Source organism: Notolepis coatsorum (genome assembly GCF_963971535.1).
Source record: "Notolepis coatsorum genome assembly, chromosome: 3".
In the NCBI taxonomy this organism is placed as follows: Eukaryota; Metazoa; Chordata; class Actinopteri; order Aulopiformes; family Paralepididae; genus Notolepis; species Notolepis coatsorum.
In genome coordinates, this window is record NC_140167.1 from 29689442 (window position 1) to 29713053 (window position 23612).

Sequence of the window (23612 nt, forward strand, 5' to 3'; positions counted from 1 at the left end):
ATATAACTGTCTCCACCAGTGACTGTCTAGTTGCATATACATCTGTTCCCACTAGAGGGCGCTCTAGGCGGAACCACCCAGGTACACCACCTCGTGGCGAGTATAAAAGCAATTGTATCCTCCCACTTCTTTCTCTCCCCCAATGTCTCTCAGAGAGAGAAGAACTGTAGATCTGCTGCTTTCCATGTGAATAATAAACCACGCCATGTTAAGGCTCAAGATAGAATCCATGCCTCTTGACCACATTATTGTCGAATTCTGTTAACAGGTAGGGATTCACATTCCTTCATGGTTGTGGGTAGGGCGTTCCACATTATTGTGGCATAATTTCTACTATTGTACTTATAAGATTATTTATACGGACATTTCACCATTAATATGTTCTATTTTTTTTTACTTTTCAACAACATTTTATGCAGACAACCGTTTAAAATGGAATTGCGATGGGATCTTTTATTTTGAAGAATCAAGTTATTTTCTGCCCGGAACAAGAATTCCTTATTTATGCTAATTTGACACTGGTGAAAGAAGGAAGCGTAGTCTTGGGGGTCCACAAAACCATCAAAAACCGAAAAGAGAAGGTAATTATGCGTTTAAATGTAGTGCCAGTGTTGGAATAATGTCGTTACATATATTTTCACCACATAATGCTGATGTCTTTTGTGTTATGTTATTATTTGTGCGATTCGCAACATGAAAGAACATCCAAGGAAATCGTTACTGCCAAAGCCACGAACAAAAGGATCTGAAGACAAACACGTATTTGCTAACGTTATGTGATATAATAATAATGACACCGGCACATTTGACATGTCAAGAGATTTGTTGTCAATCGAGGTAAACGGGCGTTTTATTTTCTTATAAAAGTGGATTTAGACAATTGTTTATGCTTGTTGGTTATTTGAGGAGCATCACGACTGTACCACATTTGCGCATAATACATATATTTTATCTCGTTCAAGTTTTGTTTTATTTGTCACATATAATGTGCATTGTAGTGCAATGCTTGGTTCTGTATGAGCCCTGATGAGATCCTGATGTCTGAATTGAAAATGGGGGACCCTGATGTAAACAAGACGAAAGTCTTTCTCTGGTCTGCATGCCCTTAACAATTATGTGTATTGAGCTGTACTGTATTGTACCCATTCTGCAATCTGTTAATAAAGTTATCAATCAATCCCCCTGAGATTGTGCTTCATTGACCTAAGTAAGAAGATTAAAGGCCAAACACTATACAAAATATACAAACTAAAGTACAACCTAAAGTACAAAATGCAAACAATAAAGTACACAAATGCAAGCTTCATTACATCTAGTTTTGCTGGATGAAATTATTGTTTTTCAATGCAGGTTCCATTTTTTTGTCATGCCATGTTGTTGACCCTAATCTATTTTCTTTTAACGTCATAGTCATGTCAGGATTTCTAGACGGGATCCGGTGTGGAGACTGCGAGTGTAATGTGGACTGGGGCGAGAGAAGAAACACCATTGCATCAATAGCTGCTGGAGTTCTGGTATGTTGTTGTCATTATCAAATGGCCCCATTGATACCATTATATTCAAAGTAGGGTGTAATTTATGCCACTGGCCGCCAGCTCTTGTTATATAGCATCGGATTGGTTTAAAAGTTTGGGCAAAAAAAACACATTTACACGAATCACATTATGTTTACATGAAGTGATGGAGATATTTGCCTAAATATATGTTTTCTGCCAGAACTTTCAAAAGGAATTTAATACTATATTCTGCCAGTTGCAGCATTTCATTCTCGGGTGAGTAACACACAGAGCTAGACAACTTGCATTTAGTATTCTATGGCTGTATACGGAATACATGCAATACAATGAATGTTGTGTGCTGAAATGTGATCTCATTCTACATCTGATTGTAACCACCTGATCATGATCACATGGCATCTTTCCCAAGGCCTATAGATGCTTTCAACTTGACAACATAAACATTATAAATAGACCCAGGTGTATCCTCTTGCAATGTTTGCTAATGCAATAACTGACAGCAACTTCCAAACTGTTCCCGAGCAACAGAATTCCGGTGACACTGACTATTTACTGTCAACTATTGCATTACTGTGTAGCTAACATTGCAACAGGAAATAAACTTTGGTCCCTTTTAGTTTAGAATGTTATTGTTGTCTCTTTGAAACTGCCTATACTCATTTCACATTGACTTTTCACACTCCAGGAAATCATCTTTTAAGCCTGAAACCTAGAAATAGATAGATGGATAGATTACTTTGTAAATTTTCCAAAGGTAATTGAATTTTGTCTTTTCATATATCCCTTTTAGTTATACATACATGTAATTCTTCACAGAGGTCAGTGCAGAGACAGGTTTGCCTCTCTCACCTTCTGAGCCACTGGATAACATTAGTCATCATAAGGCTTTGTGTCCACCGGGGACGTTTTTTTCAAGGCGGACCACTTTGAAAAGCAAAACTATGCATGCTCAGAGCGTTTTCCTGAGTCTCGCGGCTCCGCCACTTGCTCGATGTTGATTGGTCGGTCGAAAAAGGTACCTTGATGAGCGCCGCTCCTCTCCAAAAGTTGAACTAGTTTCAACTTTAAGGTGCTGGGAGCGCTCCGCCCAAAAACGCTGGCCGCCGAGAGCGCTAAAACACGAGGCGCGGCGCTGGGAAAAGGAGCGCGCCTGTCGCGTCTGTAGCATAGAAATGAATGACAGAAAGGAGCTGACAACTCATAAAACGTCCCCGGTCGACACGGGCCCTAATGACGTAGCTTAATAATAATGTTTGATATAACAACACAGCGTCTTTGTTGTTGCAGTTCTTTACTGGTTGGTGGATCATCATTGATGCAGCGGTGAAGTATCCCGACGAGGCCCAGTTTCACCATGCCTATCACACCTGCGGAGTCATCGCTACTGTGGCCTTTCTCATGTAAGTCACTGCCTCCCACTCCAAAACCCTCCCTTTGTCTTCCAGTCCGACATCACGCGCTCTGTCTACCTATGTAACACCTACCCTCCCCCATTACACCCCTCCTCCCCCCTTCTGGTACCTTACCGTTCCCCCGACCCCTCAGTCTCAACCTGTCTAAAGTTCTACTCACAATGTCTCTCGAGGTCTCAATTGCGGTCCCTCGGCCAGTGAGTCCTCTAACCTAACTCCTGAACTAAATTGTATTATAATACTCTGTTTTGGCTAATACATTTGTAACAACCAAGACTATCTGGCCAGTGCATTCTTGCCTCCGATAGCCACGACACTGGCTACATCACTAACTGACTCATTCGTTCAGTCAGTCATCATCATCATCTTCATTTTACGTCCCTATTTTCCCACTACAGTGAGGTTGGACGGGCGATGACTCCACGCCACTGGGCACGTTTTGTGCCATGTCTACATGTATCTCCAGATCCCTCATATCATTCTCCACACATCCCCTCCACGTCTGCTTCGGTCTCCCTCTTGGCCTCCGCCCATCCACAATAATCTCCTCCACCCCCCCCCCCCCCCCCCCCCCCCCTCCGATCTTCTCACATGTCCAAACCACCTGAGAATCCGAATCAGAAAGGTTTTTATTTGCCAAGTAGTTTTCACATACAAGGAATTTGCTTTGGCTGTTTTCGGTGCAACATTAGCGGACAGACATAATTATGAAATATGAACTAAGTTGAGCATACTGTAATGGAGGAGGTAAGGATGGACTCGATGATGGCTGTGTAAAATTGCACCATCATCGTCCTTGGCAGGTTGAATTTCTTCAGCTGCTGCAGGAAGTACATCTTCTGCTGTGCTTTCTTGATGAGGCAGCTGATGTTCAATTCCCGACACCACAGATCTCATCCACCTCGGCACTGGTCCTCCCATCCTGCCATCTGACTCCTGCCACATACCTCAACATCTTCCGATCACAGCTTCTTAACACCACCATCACCCTTTTTGTCATTGCCCACGTTTCTGAACCATACAAGAGAACTGATCTCACACATGTTTCATATATCCTTCCTCTGATCTTTACATCTATGTTTCAATTCAACAGTAGCCTACTAATTTCCCGCAACTTCCTCCACACCGCCGCCACTCTCGCCCTCACCGCCCTTTCCACTCCCGCCTCACAGTCCATCACATCTACTTTTTTTTGGGCAGTCCGGTAGAGAGAGAGAGGAAGTATGGGAGGATAGACGGGGGAAGACATTCGGCAAAGGTTGCCGGGTCCGGGAGTCGAACCCGGGACGGCCGTGTTGCACCGCAGTGCTGTACATGGTGCTCCACCCTGGCGCCCCATTTGTCACATTCTATACACGGCACAGAATTTACTCCCACTCCCCTTCCACAGACTCCACATGGGTATCTTCCTGACTGAATCCTCTCTCCTTCACTCCCTGTTATCATTACCTTCGTCTTGTCGATATTTATCTTCATTCCCCTCTTCTTCATTCCATCCCTCCACTCAACAAACATTCTCCTCACTTCCTCATCCTCCGAATCTGCCGTCAGCACTAGATCATCAGCATAAAGCAGCTCCCACGGTCCTTCTCCTCGTGAATCCCTTGTTGCTTCCTCCATTACAGTAATGAAGAGCAGTGGGCTAAGAGCCGAACCCTGGTGCACCCCCACTCCAATGTCAAAGTACTCCGATGTTCCAGCTACTGTCTTAACTCTCGAAGTGGCTCCCACATACAGTGACATTACAGCTCCCACATACAGTGACATTACAGCTCTCACATACAGTGACATTACAGCTCCCACATACAGTGACATTACAGCTCCCACATACAGTGACATTACAGCTCTCACATACAGTGACATTACAGCTCCCACATACAGTGACATTACAGCTCCCACATACAGTGACATTACAGCTCTCACATACAGTGACATTACAGCTCCCACATACAGTGACATTACAGCTCTCACATACAGTGACATTACAGCTCTCGCATACAGTGACATTACAGCTCCCACATAGTGACATTACAGCTCTCACATAGTGACATTACAGCTCCCACATAGTGACATTACAGCTCTCACATAGTGACATTACAGCTCCCACATAGTGACATTACAGCTCCCACATAGTGACATTACAGCTCTCGCATACAGTGACATTACAGCTCTCGCATACAGTGACATTACAGCTCTCACATAGTGACATTACAGCTCCCACATACAGTGACATTACAGCTCTCACAAGTCTCTGGTATCTTCTGCCTCCTCGTTCACTTCAGTCACAGATTCATTCACTGATTCAGTCATTCACTCACCGCTCTGCCCCCTGGTGGCGTCCTGTGAGCATTATCCCTTGTGTCTTCACATTAGCTTATAATGGTACTTCCACGTGCAACACTTGCAGGCCAGCGAGGGGGCGCTGACACAGGGCACCCAAAGCTAACCCTCAGTATGAACGCTCCTGGTAGAAAACCATTACATTCGGTAGAACACCATGACGTTTTGCTGACATTCTGAGACGTGTTTTATAGGGTAGCACATTTGTCCAAAACCAGGGTTGATGCACACAAAGTATTTAGTTTACCGACATTCTGAGCCATGTTACGCTATTGGTGATTTGGAGGAGAGAGAGAGAGAGAGAGAGAAAAAGGGCTCCGCCTCTCTCACCCATGTGTGAGTGCTTCACATCAATGACGCCGTGTCTCCCTGTTCCCTATTCATTTTTTGTGAGTTTTTCCTTTCCTCACTGAGGGTCAAGGCGTGTCGTTCCATTGTAATGTGAGCCAGTGAAGCCTGTTGAGCCATGCAACTGTGATAATGAGCTGTAGAAACCAACTTTACTTGACTTATTGTCGTAGCCTCTGGCAAAAATTAAGATGTATGATTTTACTGTGTAAAATAGAACTGCACAGGTTTCCAAGATTGTACAGTTGCATATTTTTATTTTATTTTAAATCCTTCCTGAACCAAAGGGCAGCACTGCTGCAGAGCTCTATAGTTGCCATTTTGAGAGAAAAAAAACACTTCCATTTTGAACAAAAACACTTTATTTTTATTTTTCACCTGTGGCAAAACAGTGTTTTTTTTAATTTGTTTTATTGCCACTTAAAAATTCTAAATCCATATTAGAAGACCTCATCATTCAAGGTGACATTACAATGAATAGCAGAACAATGATGATGTGTGAGTGGTCTATTGGACCTCTCTCAAACCCTGCCCCCTTTTCTTGATCCTCTAATCACAACTGTTGATTTCCTAACAAGTTAGGAAGCAACTGGAGGATCAAGAAGAAAGGGGTGGGATTTGATATGGGTCAATAGACCACTCGCATGTCATCATTGTTCTGAGAGTCAAAGGTCTATTGCTTCTTACACTGTTTTGTTTGGCAGTTGTACCACTTATTAGATCCAACTAGGGGTGTAACGATTCGACCTCACAACGATTCGATTCGATTACGATTCTTCAGGCAACGATTCAATGCATCATGAAATCTCTTCATTTGACCACGATTCGATTAGATACATTTTCTATCAGTTAATTCCCCCAAAAAATTTGAATACACAAATGTGGCAGGGGGAACTGATTCACTCAATAAAAAAATACAAAAAAAAAACATTAAAAAAATGTATTTGTGTTTCGATTATAATAACATATTCAAATAGATGCATCAAATCGAACACATTAGAATCAATGCATTTCGATTAATCGATGCATCGTTACACCCCTAGATCCAACCATTGTCAACATTAATGTAACAACAAATAAATAATGGACCACACATCTAATGTGTATTGTTATCTCTCATTTTGTCTTATGTAGGATAAATGCTGTATCAAATGGCCAAGTGAGAGGAGACAGCTACAGTGAAGGCTGCATTGGACAGACAGGTATGCATACAATTGTGTTTACATGACTGACTGTTTACAATCTTAGTCAAAATAAGGTATTGATATGCATCCTCATATCCTGATCAGAAGAAAACAAAAAGCTCTTGGCACTCATGGAAACAGACTGCAAAACCCAACAGTGTATGGGAGAAGGTATTTATATGCCTCAGAATACCAGCTAATTATGGCATATACCAGGGATCATATTAGTCTTCCTCACAGTTGGGATTAGAGTTCATTACTACCATTGTAAACATCGTATGGTTTCTACATTTGCCAATTAAAAAGACAGAATATTCAAGCATCTGGAATAATATCGGAATATTAATATGCACGTAAAAGCAGTGTTATATTCACAGGGTAGGGCCTCTTGGGAATGGTTAATTGAGTACGGGACCAACATGGAATAATTCTGGTTATAGAATTAGGGGCAAGAGCAAGTATTCTGAATCGAGGGTTGTCCACATTTGTATGGTTCTGAAATAGTAAGCAAGAGATTATTTGAATTCACAATATGTCCCAATATCAACCCAATGCAAGTGCCAAGCACCTCAACTTCTTTTAACCAGGGTTACACAATAAATATCCTTAAATGCTGTTACACCCCCCTGTGGTCACTCAGTGGAAGGGTGCAACATAGGCAACAGACATGGTGGGTGAGGGTGCAGTGACACAAAACCAAGAAACGGATTATAAAATGTTTATTTACATAAAAAGGCAACACGGGGATCAAGGAGGACTATCAGTGGCACCAAATTAAATACAAAAACAAATTATAACCCACCCCCCCCTTGACAGGTGCTAGGCACCCATAAATACAGTGGGTGGTGCTCACTCTAACCTAGGGTTGTAACAACAGGCAAACCTATGTGATGCTAGATGTAGACCCCAGTGTATCTTCCTGTCCTCACTTGTCCCTGTGTGCAAAAACAAATGTGAATACACAGAAATATAACCACAGTAGGCTGGGTGAAATGAAAGAAACAAATGTACAAATGTTAGCTTTGAATAAGACTTGGTAAATGGATAACAAAAGACAAGCTTCACCTAAATAACACGGCACAAAATACCAGAGCTCTGCCACCAGCTCTACACACAACATACCCAAAAGGAAGAGACAGAACTGCACACAAGGGGACTATATAAAGGGTGTGGGAATGCTTGATTGTTGATTGGGAACAGGTGGTGATGATGACTGAAACCATGGGTGCATCTGAGGAAAGGATAAGTAGAAACAGAAGAGGGAGACAAAAACAACACAAAACAGAACCAAACAAGTGAAACTGATTAATATGCCTACATTCATACACTGCATACATAAACCCCATACATAAACCCCCATACGTAACACTCTCCCATAAAGAGTCAGCCCATGGCGATATTACAAAGCATCCCCATGAAACCAAATTTCACCATTGTTCCCTTAAAAGAAAACACCTGCCAACAAGCTAGCCATGAGAAAGGGATCAGTGCCTTTCTTGTGACGGATTATCAAATTATAACCCTGCATAAGCAGAGACCACCGCATTGAACCTTGGTTGTGGTTGTACATGCGGTGTAGAAAAAACAGTGGGTTGTGGTCCGTGTAGATAATCACAGGCTCCACACTAGACCCCACATAGACTTCAAATAACTGGAGCGCAAGCAGTAAGGCCAACGTTTCTTGCTCTATTGTAGGGTAGCGTGTCTGGCTGCCGTTAAACTTCTTTTGAGAAGTACCCTACAGGATGGAGTAAAGCCTAACATACTTGCATTAACCGTAGAATAACTAGTTTCAAGTTTCAAGTTTCTTTAATAGTTGTCATACAGAAGTACAGAATACTTTTATACAAAATGCTTCTTACTGTTACCCTCCAGAGACTGTGCTAGACAAGATAAGTATGAAATAAAATAGTATAGCATGTAATAGAAGTAAAAATAGAAGTCACAGTGTTCAGTATAGACATATGTACAATGTTCGATGCAGAATAGAAGTAACTGAGTTACCATACAATATACAATATATTATGCAATGTACTAATATACAATACTATATAGTGCAAAGCAGAAATGGGATGAGGTACAATTTACAGTAAGGTGTACGAGTTGTAGTGCAAATCCTTTACCAATAAATATAAAGTGTGTTTAGGTGATCTAAAGTGTGGAGAGTGGGTGCTGCAGTGTGTTGTTTGTTTAAAGTGAGTGTGCGCGTGTGGATGTGTGTGCTGTGTGCATTTGATGGTTGTTGCATAGTGTTTATTGTTCGTTGAGCAGCCTGATGGCCTGGGGATAGAAGCTTCTTCTGAGTCTTTCTGTGCTCGCCATGAGACTCCGGTATCGCTTGCCTGACCGCAGCAGTTCAAAGAGGCAGTTGTTTGGGTGGCTGGAGTCCTTGATGATTCTCTTAGCCTTACCCCTGCACCGCTTGTTGTAAATGTTCTGGAGGGTGGGAAGCCCCCCTCCAATTGTGCGTTCGGCTGAACGTGCCAGTCGTGCCACTCTCTGTAGTCTGCTACGGTCTTGTGCGGTGCTATTCCCAAACCAGGAGGTGATATTGCCAGTCAGGATGCTCTCTATTGTACATGAGTATAAGTTCTTAAGGATCTTCTGACTGACTTGGAACTTCCTTAGGCGCCTGAGGAAGTAGAGGCGTTGTCGTGCCTTCTTCACAACACTGTCAATGTGTGTGGTCCATGTCAAGTCCTCGGAAATGTGGACTCCGAGGTACTTAAAACTGTTCACTCTCTCAACCGGTGCCCCGTCGATGCTGAGGGGGCTGTAGTCCCTGACCCCCGACCTCCTAAAGTCCACAATCATCTCCTTTGTTTTGCTGACGTTCAGGGAGAGTCTGTTCTCCTGGCACCATCCCGCCAGGACCTTGACCTCTCCCAGGTAGGCCCTCTCGTCGTTTGCAGAGATCAGGCCCACCACTACTGTGTCGTCAGCAAATTTGATGATTGTGTTGTTGCTCCGCTGAGCCACACAGTCATGTGTGTACAGGGAGTAGAGGAGGGGACTCAGAACACAGCCCTGTGGGGCCCCTATGTTGAGGGTGATGGATGAGGAGGTGCAGTTGCCTGCTCTCACCACCTGGGGTCTGCCCGTCAGGAAGTCCAAGACCCACTGGCAGAGGTCATAGTTCAAGCCCAGGTCCCTGAGCTTGGCTATGAGTTTGGAGGGGACTATGGTATTGAATGCTGAGCTGTAGTCGATGAATAGCATTCTCACATAGTTCCCCTGCCTCTTGTCCAGGTGTGATGCTGCTGTGTGCAGCACATGGGCTATGGTGTCCTCCGTGGACCAGATTAACTGCATGAAGTTCCAGGATTTACAGTGCCAATTACTACATGCATGTAGCATAGAAGTATGGACTAACTCAGCATTACTATGGCCAGGCTATTTATCATTAGTCACAAGGAAATATAACAATCAAACCAATATCGACTACAAATCTACCACAATGCATTCAGTAACATATGGTGTGGTGAACTATATTCTACTATGGGAATATACAAGGAATTATATATATATATATATATATATATATATATATATATATATATATATATATATATAAGCCACTTAATTTAAGATAGCTAAACATCAAAGCAATTTACTACAGACTGGGCAACATGGCTATTGTTGTTCATTTTTAGCAGAAATATACTGCAAATCATAGCTTCTATATTTATACAACAAAGTGGCAGCAATAGGTAGCCAAATATCAAATGGAACTGGGAACTTACTTTTCTGTATTTACACACAAACAGGAAAATGAAAGGGAAGAATTGACTGGACTTGTCCTTTTCACTTGCAGTGCACAGGTCCAATTGTTCCTAACACTTTATTTGGTCAGATGGACAGGCTTTCTTGCATCCTGGTTATTTAACATGTAACATCATATCATATATTTTTATAAAAACCCAGATGAGTTTTTATCTTGACAAAATTAGATACTTGCAATATGCCAATATCAGGGTAAGGGTTTGGGTCAATTAAGCAGTAGTGAGAATGTAATTTATTAAGGTAGGCTGAGATCCGTTAAAAACACACACCATAATTATACACCTATGAACACAACATTAGCTAAAGACTAGGACACTATCTGGTAATGGCGAGATTACAATTACAAATTACACGGGTATGTAGTGTGGCAGTGAAAGGGTTAACATTCTGTAGTGTGGTAGTGAAAGGGTTAACCCTTTGTCATGTGGCAGTGAAAGGGTTAAACACACTCGATGAAATATGGTAAATGGACTGCATTTATATAGAGCTTTTATCCACGTGCTTTACAATTTATGCCACGGCAACCATGCAAGGTGCCAACCTGCTCATTGGGAGCAGTTGGGGGCTCAGTGTCTTGCTCAATGACACTGCCCGGGAGGAGCAGGAATCAAACCGGGAACCTTCCAATAACCAGACAACCGCTCTTATCACTCTACCTCCTGAGCCACTGTAGTCCGGTTTAATTTCCCCATGCAAATCGTCTATGCCCTATTTTTTCAGTCTGTGATACACAAACCTGTGTTTTTCTTGGCGCTGATTGGCAGATGGTACAGTAGGCCTATACTGTCATTTGAATAAAGAAACATGATATGAATCTAAATGGTTCTATCAGGCTATGAGAGGGGCAGTTAATCAGACACGAAGGGACTATGCCCAAAGCCAAAATATCTGACCTCTTGACCGGACACCTGATTTATCTAATGCCGTCTGTCTTTAATTGTATATGAGACATCCAGATGCCTCTGGTTTTGACTGTCCTTTGACTAGGACACTATCTGGTAATGGCGAGATTACAATTACAAATTACACGGGTATGTAGTGTGGCAGTGAAAGGGTTAACATTCTGTAGTGTGGTAGTGAAAGGGTTAACCCTTTGTCATGTGGCAGTGAAAGGGTTAAACACACTCGATGAAATATGGTAAATGGACTGCATTTATATAGAGCTTTTATCCACGTGCTTTACAATTTATGCCACGGCAACCATGCAAGGTGCCAACCTGCTCATTGGGAGCAGTTGGGGGCTCAGTGTCTTGCTCAATGACACTGCCCGGGAGGAGCAGGAATCAAACCGGGAACCTTCCAATAACCAGACAACCGCTCTTATCACTCTACCTCCTGAGCCACTGTAGTCCGGTTTAATTTCCCCATGCAAATCGTCTATGCCCTATTTTTTCAGTCTGTGATACACAAACCTGTGTTTTTCTTGGCGCTGATTGGCAGATGGTACAGTAGGCCTATACTGTCATTTGAATAAAGAAACATGATATGAATCTAAATGGTTCTATCAGGCTATGAGAGGGGCAGTTAATCAGACACGAAGGGACTATGCCCAAAGCCAAAATATCTGACCTCTTGACCGGACACCTGATTTATCTAATGCCGTCTGTCTTTAATTGTATATGAGACATCCAGATGCCTCTGGTTTTGACAGCCTATAACCCGCCTCTTCTTTATGCCCGTGTGCAGGAGCTCGTGTGTGGCTCTTCATCGGCTTCATGCTGGCGTTCGGCTCTCTCATCGCCTCCATGTGGATCCTGTTCGGAGGCTTCGTAGTGTCTCGTAAGTCTACTTAGGCCAGCTCACTGTGCCTCTTATTAGATTTCACACTGTATTTATTACATTACTGTTGAGTAATTCACTGTTGGCTGTGACAGTGACATTTATTTGATAGTATTCAGTTCATCACTAGTATGTAATGTGATGAAATTACTAGCGACCATGAGTCAATATTGGACCTTTGTTTTGTATCTTAATAGCGTACATGGCATTCCAATTGTGGCAACGGCAGCTAATCATATATATTAATTGCGATATAATATTGTTCAAAGTGAACATAGTATTGCAGAAATTGCAGTGTCATCATATCATTGCAATATTGCAGAGGTGCAATACACAATGAGTGTCTTTTCTTACATTACAAGTTCATCAACTGTTGGTGTATCAGAGGCTCTCATGTCATAACATGCCATTTCTATAAAATTATTTCTTCAACAGAAAAGCCGGTTGTGTACCCAGGTATCGCTATCTTCTTCCAGAACGCTTTCATTTTCTTTGGGTAAGTTAAACATCTTCGGATGTTTTAATATGTTCATCCTATATTGGAACTTTTTATTCAATACCTCGGCGTTGCTATGATGCCGAATCTGTATTAGTTTTTTTGTTTAAATTCTTTGTTATAATTTTTTTTTATCCACTTTTTCTCCCATTTTCTATTTTTCTCCCATCCCAATTTTTCGTATAATCCAATTCAACCCTCCCCTGTCTTTGAACGCTGTTTCATGCCTCCCACAAGCCGGCTGCAATGTGGACTAAGTCATACATAGTACGAGTCCCCTCCGATACTCGAGGTGACAGCAGTCGCATCTTTCCACCTGCGCGGCTCGATGTTTCAGCGTCAGGGGTCTGGGCTTTGGAGGGGCCCCGCCCCCGTCGCTTCCTGATTCTACTGCGCAGGCGCACCAACCGACCTGTAGGAGTCGCTGTCCACAACGCCCGATCCCCACCCATCAGTTTCCCTCCCCCTAATACTGCCAATGTGTATTAGTGCGGACGACCAGCTAAACTGAAAGGAATGTGGAGCGCTGGGCTCGAACAGGGAGGCATTCCTGTTTGAGCAGAGTCTCCAGTATTCGTGGTGAGCGCCTTGCCCACTGCACCACGTAGCCGCCCTAGTTTGTTTTATCTTAACAGACCATCCTTTTGTCTCCTCTAGGGGCTTGGTCTTCAAGTTTGGACGTACCGAGGATCTGTGGCAGTAGCGGAGTGTGTCTCGTCTGTCCACAGCTCTACTATCTGCTCTCAGTATTCTATGAGACAATATGCTTTAAAACTACCTTCCTACTTTGAAGCGTTTACTCACTTTATATGTTGACTCTTTTTTTTAGCTTTCAGATTAACAATGTGTAATTTATAGGCAAGATGGTGTATAAAGGCCAATTCATAAGATTCAAAGCACAATTTGTCATTATTGATTCCATGAATGCGGTGATTCCTTTTTTTTTTAATGATTCTTTCCCAAATGTGACACAGCTCGACACGTCTCTTTGCACTCCCATTATTGTGGAGCCATTCATGTACAATGGTTTACAACCTTTAAACTGTATTTTGGGAGACTGTCGCATATATTTTGGCTATACTGACTTCTGTGCGCTTCATGCATTTTAAATATGCTCTGTCAAGTTCAGATAATATAGGTTTCTGAGGTACAAAAGTACGGACGATACTCGTAATACTGTATTCATATTATACTGTATATTTAATGAATGTAACCATAGGGGGGTGAGTTGTTTGTATTTTTCATCAAATAACATGCAGGGTCTTAAAATATCGTGCAGTCATAGATTTTATTGTCGAAGGTTGGGGAATTCTACTGCTGAACACATTTTGAAGTCATACAGGGGAAGGTTTTGCGGCAGTGCCATGTGTGTACTTGAGAGATACGCATACTTGAGATGCGTATCTTACTGCAGTGCTTATACATTTACCTATGTATAATAACCAAACCATGAGGTAATTTTTTCAACAGCTATGGCTGCATTAAATGGAAATATTCTATGCAGTAAATGTGTCTTACTTTGCTTTTCCCACACTTCACCCTCCTTGTTCTTTAAAGGAACACACCAACGTTATGGGAAATGTGCTTACCGTCTTCTCCAGAGTCGGACAAGAAATAGATGCCAATTTCCTCTCCCAGAGGTTTAAGCTAGGCTAGTGGTCCGTATCTGCTTCCATTAATTTGTGCTAAGCTAGGTTAGCTTGCAGCCGGATAGCTTTCTACTGAACACGCAGAGAGGAAATTGGTATCTTATCCTCTTGTCTGACTCTGGAGATGACTGTAAGCGATTTTCCCATAATGTTGCCGTGTTCCTTTAACCTAGTCTCACAGTCCACAAAAACAGGATATCCAGCAACTGAATGATTGAATGAGGAAAATGTCTTGTGCTACTTGAAGCTTTATCCTCCCTCTTCCAACTTCTTATTTGCGCACTGCAAGGTGCGGGAACTGCAAAACACGAAAGACTGGTTAACAACACATACTCTCAACACTACACATTTATTATTATTAATCACTCAAACCTCATTCTAAATAGATGATTTAAGCTACTTTTTAGATTAGATTCAAATGTATTGTCATCGTACAGCACAAGTAGTACAACGGAAATAAGTTGTCATCTAACCAGTGCAAAGTAACAGTAAAGTGCATTAACAATATACAGTAACAAGTGATTATATGGAATATAAGCTACTGAGTAAATATGCTAATCTCATGTACAGTGATACAAGTATAAATAGACCATGGTAGTAAGCCATTGGCCAGTGTTTTTTTTTTTTATCCACTTTTTCTCCCATTTTCTATATTTTCTCCCATCCCAATTTCGTATCATCCAATTCAACCCTCCCCTGTCACGAACGCTGTTTCTTGCCTCCCACAAGCCGGCTGCAATGTGGACTAAGTCATACATAGCACAAGTCCCCTCCGGTACTTGAGGTAACGGCAGTCGCATCTTTTCACCTGCGCAGCTCGATCTCTCAGTGGCAAGGAGTAACGTGTGGGAGGCTCACGCTGCCCCCGACACTTCCTGATTCTACTGCGCAGGCGCACCAACCGACCTGTAGGAGTCGCTGTTTATTATCTTTTCCCCCCCTCCTTTTTCCGATTTTTCTCCCATCCCACTGTTAGTCGTTATGCCAATTCCCAACCCCCTTCCTGGTTGTTGCGCACCCCCCCCCCCCTACTGTTGGTTTGAGAGGCCGGAGACTGTCACATGCTTTCCTCCGACGCATGTGCAGCCAGCCGGCAGCCAGCCTGGCAGCGCAGATTCTCACTGGTAGAGTAACGTGTGGAAGGTCGCACTACCTCTCCAGATCCTACCCTCGCTGTGCAGGCGCCCCGATCGAACTAGGGGTCGCTGTCCACAACGCCCAGGATCCACCCACGGCTTCCCTCCCCCTAACTCAGCCAAACGAGTTAGTATAGCGATCAGCCCAAGCCAAGGCAATGCTGACTCTCCGGGAGTCGAGACCGCAGCCTCTTGCATTGGTGACGAGCACAATCTCTGCTACGCCACCTGACCGCCTCATTGGCCAGTGTTAAAACTAAGAGTATCTGCAGGATTTCTTGAATACTAACTTCCCAGAAGGCCTGGTCATCAAAGCATTTCTTGTTTTGCTGTGGTCTCCAGCAGTTCCACTTAAGCAGGAGCCCTTTGGATGACATTTGCCAAGAAAATACCGTGTATGAGTGTCAATGTGTAACATGAGCACAAGCAATACAATACATGAACATACTGTATATCTGTAGTTCTCTCACCGTGGTACACTGGTCTGATATTTTGTTAATAATTTACAATTAACAACATGTATGACTGAATCACATTCCTAACCCTAATAATCAAGTTTTGTTTTACATTTTAAAATACCATATGGGTTGAGTTTAGGTGTGCCTTGACATTAATTTATTAAATTCAGTAAGCACCGACCACAAGCACAGTTCTGGCCTTCTGCAGAAGCTCAATGTGCTTGCTGGCCCATAGTGTGACCATACTAGGCTGTTTATAGGATTACTATAAGACTCACCTGTACTCACTCCCATGGCCAAACTAAGACTTAAGGTGATGAGGAGAGTGCAAATGTGAAACACGGCAAACCGGATCATCCTGAGAGAAGTTAGCAGTCGTGTTAGGTTTTGTCTGTGTACGTGTGAGCAGCCTTTAAGTCATCCGCTAATTCTTTTTGAGCGCCTACGTTGTGAGATCATCAGAGTCCGCTATTTGCAGCAGGAGGTGTGCTAGCCAGCCCACGATCCCCGGAAGCCCGTGAGTACTCAGCATGCCACAGGTGTCATGGCACTCAAAAGCAAGCCGCATGTGGAGCTGAAAGACACAAATCACTTAGGTACAGTACAAGCGGGGACACGTCAACGTGATTTATTGCAAGAATCGAGGCGTGATTACTTAATTCAACCTTACTGTAAGATAACGGTGTCCCAGTGTTGATACCACGGCGGCGACAAATCCGATTGCCATAGCAACCCATGGCTGATGGACAACCGTCATGGACGTCCCGATAGCAACGCCACCGGCAAGGGTGCACCTCTGCATATGAACCTAATGGAGGAAGTAGACGTTAGCTCATGTTCTCAATCGATCTCCTCATTGGTTTTGTGAATAACAATCTATATATCTCACATACGTGACCAGGATTTGAGTTTTCAGTCACCATGAAGACCGATTCCATAATTTCAAGATGATGATAGCAGTGATTGAGTAACCCACGTAACCAGCTAAAGCCACATACTGTTGTGCACTAAGTGTTCTCTTTTTCAATCATCAATCAATCAAATGTCATTTCAGTGTAATGTACAATGGACATTCTCCTTCAAACTATAGGTTCTAACACGATTCTCACAACTTCAAAAGGTAAATGCAATCCTCTCATTAATCTCTCACACAGCAACAGTGAGTTTGGCCATTATAATGGATTAACAATATGATGGTGGGTGACATATCTTTGCCCCTGATCATACCATGTTGAGTTTCCCCCTGGGACTGGAGAGAACAGACACAGCTGCCGCTGTCACAGCGCTGACCGACAGGGCCAGGTAGGTGCTGCAGACCACCTCCAGCTTCCTCCAACCAGCAGGATCGTCCACCAGGATCGAGTTAAAACTGGGCCAGAACATCCATAGAAACACAGTCCCTGGAGATTGCAGACAGGAAATATCAGATCTATGTATACTTGGGACTGTGCGTGCGCGTGTGCGTGTGTGTGTGTGAGTGTGACGTATCTCCGAATATGAGGGCTGATCTGAGACCAGTTTAACTAGCGAAGTTCTAGGGGTCAAGAGACAAGAGACCACTAAATTCTAACTGTAAATCAGTAGGCTATACTCTTTACATAATTATTACATAATCTTTATGCATGCAGGCCCCGGTGTAAAGCTCAATACTTTTGGCTAATTTAATAGTAGGCTCATAGTAACATGCACTGGCCCCTACAAATGTCCTAACCTAGTTGTACAGTAAATGACCAAGTAAGGCTTTGTCAGTATTCCAATGTACAGTGTAAAATGTGTGTGTGTCCCCTACCCAACCCCCCCCCCCCCCCCCCCCACCTCCAATGTACAGCCCCCACCCACCCACCCAACCCCACCCAACCTCCTCCAATGTACAGTTTCTACGTCAAATGTATATACACTCTTTTTCTGGACACTTTTGTATCACAAACAGTACTGTATTTGCTAATCTGATATGTCATAAATGTATAGATGTAGCAGTACTGTCTATCTGTATGTCATGTATGTCATATATGTTATGATGAATTGAAAATGGGGGACCCTGATGTAAACAAGATGAAAGTCTTTCTCTGGTCTGCATCCCCTTAACAATTGTATGTATTGAGCTGTACTGTACTGTACCCATTCTGCAATCTGTTAATAAACTTTTCAATCAATCAATCAAACTGCACACCCAATGTGGAGAATAATCCTGTCTGGCGGTCAGATTTCTCCTTCTCAAATCGCTGCTCTGATCCTTTCCGGTACAGGACCCGTGTCAGCGTCAGTCCATAGAAGGCCCCGAATATGTGAAGCAACATCATAGTGTTCAGAGGCCGGACCTGTGTTTAAAACACACGATCGTTAGTTAATCACAATCAGGATCACCGTTATTCACCAAACACATTGCATGCATGACAGATTTGACTTGACTCGATGGTGAGCAATGTATTGTAACAAGATTTACAACATGATATACAAAATGGATTAAATAGGACTAGGGATGCACCAATCTGACCTTTTCAGTCCTGATACCAATACCGGTACCTGGCTTTGGGTATCGGCCGATACCGAGTACCGATTCGATACCCATTGTTCAATTAATAAACTGTATGCCTCATTTTGTGGAAGGGACTGGGATCATTCCTTTGTGCAAGGCAACATCAGGCTTGACTTAAAACATTACTTTCCTAACTTAGTGAAACAAAATGTAACAAATTAAAGGTCCCGTGTCTTATAAATGGCCTTTTCCAGTGTTTAGCATTGTTTCCTAGCAATGGGGGTATATATCAATGTGGTCTGTGTCGCTAATCCTCATTTTGACTCATCAGTCTAGTCCTCATTTTGACTCATCAGTCTAGTCTCGAGTTCACGAGATCCTCCCTCACTCAACTAAACCGTTCTGATTTGACTGTTTTGCTGACGTGAATAAGGCACTGGTTGTAGTCACCGCCCACAATCACCAATTAATTCCTCAAGCGGGTTGCGCGGGTGCCGGCAGAGAGGGAGAGAGGGATACGGAGCAACGGGAGCATTTACACACAAACTCGACTGCGTGTGTGTGTTTTCGGGACGCATCTCTCCTCTCTCTCTCCCTCGTCTCGGAGCATTTACACACAAACCCAACTGTGTGTGTGTGTTTTCGGGGTTTGCATCTCTCCTCTCTCTCTCTCCCTCGTCTCGGAGCATTTACACACAAACCCAACTGTGTGTGTGTGTTTTCGGGATGCATCTCTCCTCTCTCTCTCTCCCTCGTCTCGGAGCAGTTAATTTTACACACAAACCCAACTATGTGTGTGTGTGTGTGTGTTTTCGGGAGGCATCTCTCCTCTCTCTCTCTCTCCCTCTCTCTGTCTGTCTCTGTCTCTCTCTCTCGCTCGCTCGTTCTCTCTCTCGCTCTCTCTCGTATGTATCACGCTGTGTGGGTGACTGTCACTCAAAGCGCTTATGGGCGGAGCCCATGCGGCTTGAAATCTTGAAGTCGAAAAATGCTGCTTTAGAGTAATTGATTAGAAATAGAAAACAATGCATTTTTTGGAAAAAAAACTTTAAAGATGTGTTCCATAGACTCACAGGAATTGTGTAAAGTTGGTTGCCCAAATAGTGAAAGGAATAGCAATGCATGTCCCCCCATATAAATGTACTGAATTGTTATTTCTTATTTTATTTCTTATTATATTATATTATATTATTATATATAAAAAGATAAAATCCAATATATATATATTTTTATACCGATACCCGATCCAGCTATGTTAGTCATATCGGGGGGCGATATCAATATCGGATCGATGCATCCCTAAATAGCACCTCAAATAGACAGTCTTGTGTGGCATTTTCCAAGGCAAGTTAGCAAATATTTCGAATGGATTTCACCTGTCCCTGGTTGATAATGTCAGCCTGCAACGGCCTGAGGAACTGAGGTAAAAAGGTGAATGAAATACTTACCTTGAGATATGTCTCTAGGAGCCGTCCATTCAGGATGAACCCCGAGACCTCTTGAAGGGCAATGATGACGAGATGGAGAGGGTTGATCTTCCCAAGCACTGCACCCATAGAGATGAGAGCAGAAGCTGCGCATATCTCAGCAACAACCAGGCTGTATCAAAACACATCAGGTCCTTTGTTGTCATTCTACTAAAACTGATGAGGATAATACTCTAGCTTGTTATATATATCACATTTAATCACTTGTACGTTGTATATTGTTAATGCACATTACTGTTACATTTGCACTCTGGTTAGATGCCAACTTATTTTCGTTGTATTGTACTTATGCTGTGTAACGACAATACATTTGAATCTAATCTAATCTAGTTTTGTCATTGTGTGCGACGACAACCCAATTTTTTAAACAAGTAGCATGATCTAATAATTGAACAGTCTTAGCACAGTGGCCATTCTACGACCTGCTGTATGTTCCATTTCACACTTAACACCAAAAGATCACGTACTGTAAGATGCAATTAATTGGTGTTTTATTACAGTATCTCAGTGAACCATTTGGTCTGCAGATCTACTTGTTTGTTCACATCTTAAGGTATTCTTTGGATCCAGCATTCAACCTATTAGGTTTTGGGATGTGTGTGTCTTTTCTATGATTAATTACAGTCATATGTTTCCCAGGTTTTAAAGAATAATTGTAATATTCTACCACTGGGGGTTTGACACAATCTGGATTCCATAGTGTCCTTGATGTTTTTCATAATGGACAGCATACCTCTTCAGGTCTAGCCTGATCGTCCCTGTGTGATACCACAACTCAAAGCCGTTGAGGACGATGGCCCACTGGGTTGCTATGACTGCCAACAGGAGGTTGAAGCCGGAGCTGCTGAAGCCATACCTCACCAGGAAGGTACCGAGGAAGCCAAAACCCAGAATGACCACCACATTCACATCCTGGAACTCTGTTGGACAAGATAGTAGGGTGAGCTCAGCTAAAGAAATTATGTCATATAATGTGGGACATATAATGTATACCTCCCATATCCTATGTGTCTAAGATGTCTTTGACCTTATATATCTATACTGTATATATGTGTATACCGCCCATATCCTATGATGTGTCTAAGCACAATCGGGCCTTTAGAAAAGATTTTACACACCTGGCAGCTTTGTACATTTTCATAATACTAGCGGAACAGTCACTGACATTATCTAATCGAAGACGTTCAGCCAAATAATCTCTCACAGATCCAGGGTAGATATATATATTATGTCCAGTTCAAGGGTTGACTTGATTATCATTTTTTATGATTTATACTTTATTGAAGTTTTTTCTTTTTGCACACACAGGACATCAGAACAACACAAAGTAATGACATAACATGTGAATCAACATAGGTCGGTCCTGAAAGACAACACACACACCTAGACCACTAACATCAAGACTACAATGACAACTCCCCACATGGGAGAATCTTTTTTTTTAAACTAAGAAAAATCGACTACATTAAACAAAAAATAAAGCTACATTAATACAAAGAACACATCATGTCGACATATACATACATTTGTCAGGTATTCTTTCACCTAAGTTTCCTTATTCCTGAACCTGAACCGTACCCTCCACTCTCACAGGTCCAGTGTGATCCAAAGTAACTGTACTTTCGCAACTTTTACGCCTCCAAAGCCTATTTGCTAACAGTTGTACCAGAGATAATCATATGCACCGCCGCTGTCTTAGGCATGTGGGCCCACCAACCCAGTTATAATGAGTGAAATTCCAGATATTTCCCCCATTTGCTAATGTATTTTTCTCCTTTCTCTACTAAGCTAAAATATATCTTCTCATAGGCAGCTACCCTACCCAGTTTGCTACTCCCCTCTCGAAATGATGGACCTTCTGGTGCCTTCCAACCTCTCATTATTATCTGTCTGCCTATCATAATGCTAGTCTGTATCCAATCAGCTAGGGGCTTTGCGATATGGCTAAGACAATAATGTTTTAATAATAATTGTTGCTTTGGCAACATTGTAACGAATGCAGTCAACTGGACTAAACTGAATGAGAGAGAGAGAGAGAGAGAGAGAGAGAGAGAGAGAGAGAGAGAGAGAGAGAGAGAGAGAGAGAGAGAGAGAGAGAGAGAGAGAGAGAGAGAGAGAGAGCATGTGCATATACGTTCACAAAGTTTGTGCTAAATGTTTTGCAAAGTGGGACACTTTTTTTCCTCAACTATTCTCTATGTACTATGAATACAGTGATTTTGATATGTTATTATGGTAAAGTTATTACATTATACATCCAAAAGATTTTACTCACTGGATAATGTTACTACCACCAGTTGTGTAATACGTTATTACATTATCCATTCCACATATGTATTACATTATCCAGCTAGTTATTACATTATCTGGTTTTATTACATTATAAAGTCCTTCTAAATGAAAAAGTTATTACATTATCATAATGTTTTCATTATGATAATGTATTACATTATGAAAATGTATTCATTAAGCTGTATTATTACATTACCCGGTGTTACAGGCCCTATCCATTCCAACTTAGGTCATATGTGTGGCTATGATGTCCAAGACAGCCAACCGTGAGCTTATCATTGCCAAACAGAAATAACAGCCCCTCCCCATCATGCATGGTCTCTACTCATGTTACTTTTCACATTCTCTTTTCAACAACATTATGTGAAAAGCGTGTTGACCCGCAGCACTGACACACTAAAGGATATCACGTGAAGTAGCCCATCGGAGAGGTATTCCCTCAAGAGCATGTAGTTACCTCCCTTTCCCACCCCCCCTCAAAAACAACTCACCTGAGTACAAGCTGCTGAAAGTGTTCCCATCTGTATTAGCATTAATTTCAAACTTAAAATAAGCAAATATGACAATGAATCCTATCTGTAAGACAAGCAGCAGAGGCGCCAGGCGCGAGCGCAGACTTGGAGCATACTGAGGAGCCATTGGTGGTCTGCTGTCTGCTGCACAGGACACACTGGACTCCAAGCCGTCACTCTTCTGCCTGTCCGTTGAAAAGGGGTGCAACCCAAGGCCTATCTCTAACTTGCTGCTGGTGCAAAAGAAGATGTCTCTGTTTGATGAGAGAGCCTATTAGCGTCTTTTTCTATTCATATTTGATCTAGTTCTTCGTCTTTTATTCTTAAAAATGTTTTTATTCTCATGTATTTGTTATTGCCATTTCCATTACCCTGCCTGTACCTCCCACCCCCCTCACTTGTGCTGCTATGACCCCTGGATTTCCCCAAGGGGATTAATAAAGGAACATCTTATCTTATCTTACATCTTATCCAGTGACCTTAGTTATCATGGTATTGGTCATATAGTGGCCTTCAAGCAGTCAGCTGGCCAGGCAGCAGAGGGAAACCAGGACGAGGGTGAAAGAGTTTACATTTACATTTAGTCACTTAGCTGACGCTTTTATCCAAGGCGACTTACAAATTGTGTGCAACAAGTCAGCAGGAGAGGTAGACCTCTGGTGGCAAAGGGTAAGTGGTATTATTCATCTAGCAGTGTCGAAATTGAGTGCTTCACTCTGAGTGCATACAGTAGTAGTATAGAC

General features: G+C 42.5%; 2 protein-coding genes across 2 annotated transcripts; one reads left to right on the forward strand and one right to left on the reverse strand.

Annotated features, from left to right (window-relative positions):
- The first annotated feature begins 512 nt into the window (after positions 1–512).
- Positions 513–13749, forward strand: tmem50a (transmembrane protein 50A). Its single transcript, XM_084309613.1, has 7 exons — positions 513–581; positions 1411–1514; positions 2805–2917; positions 6752–6819; positions 12271–12363; positions 12799–12859; positions 13517–13749. The coding sequence occupies exons 2-7, from the start codon at positions 1413–1415 to the stop codon at positions 13560–13562; spliced, it is 483 nt and encodes a 160-aa protein (XP_084165739.1). The 5' UTR covers positions 513–581; positions 1411–1412; the 3' UTR covers positions 13563–13749.
- A 379-nt stretch (positions 13750–14128) lies between these two features.
- On the reverse strand, positions 14129–23011 carry rhd (Rh blood group, D antigen). The gene is made up of 10 exons (XM_084309612.1): positions 22849–23011; positions 20799–20985; positions 20027–20177; positions 18273–18420; positions 17330–17502; positions 16773–16910; positions 16549–16676; positions 16381–16460; positions 15935–16008; positions 14129–14806 (listed from the first exon to the last, which is right to left on the reverse strand). Exons 1-10 carry the CDS (start codon positions 22994–22996, stop codon positions 14780–14782), a joined length of 1254 nt encoding a protein of 417 aa, XP_084165738.1. The 5' UTR covers positions 22997–23011; the 3' UTR covers positions 14129–14779.
- Between the last annotated feature and the right edge of the window lie 601 nt (positions 23012–23612).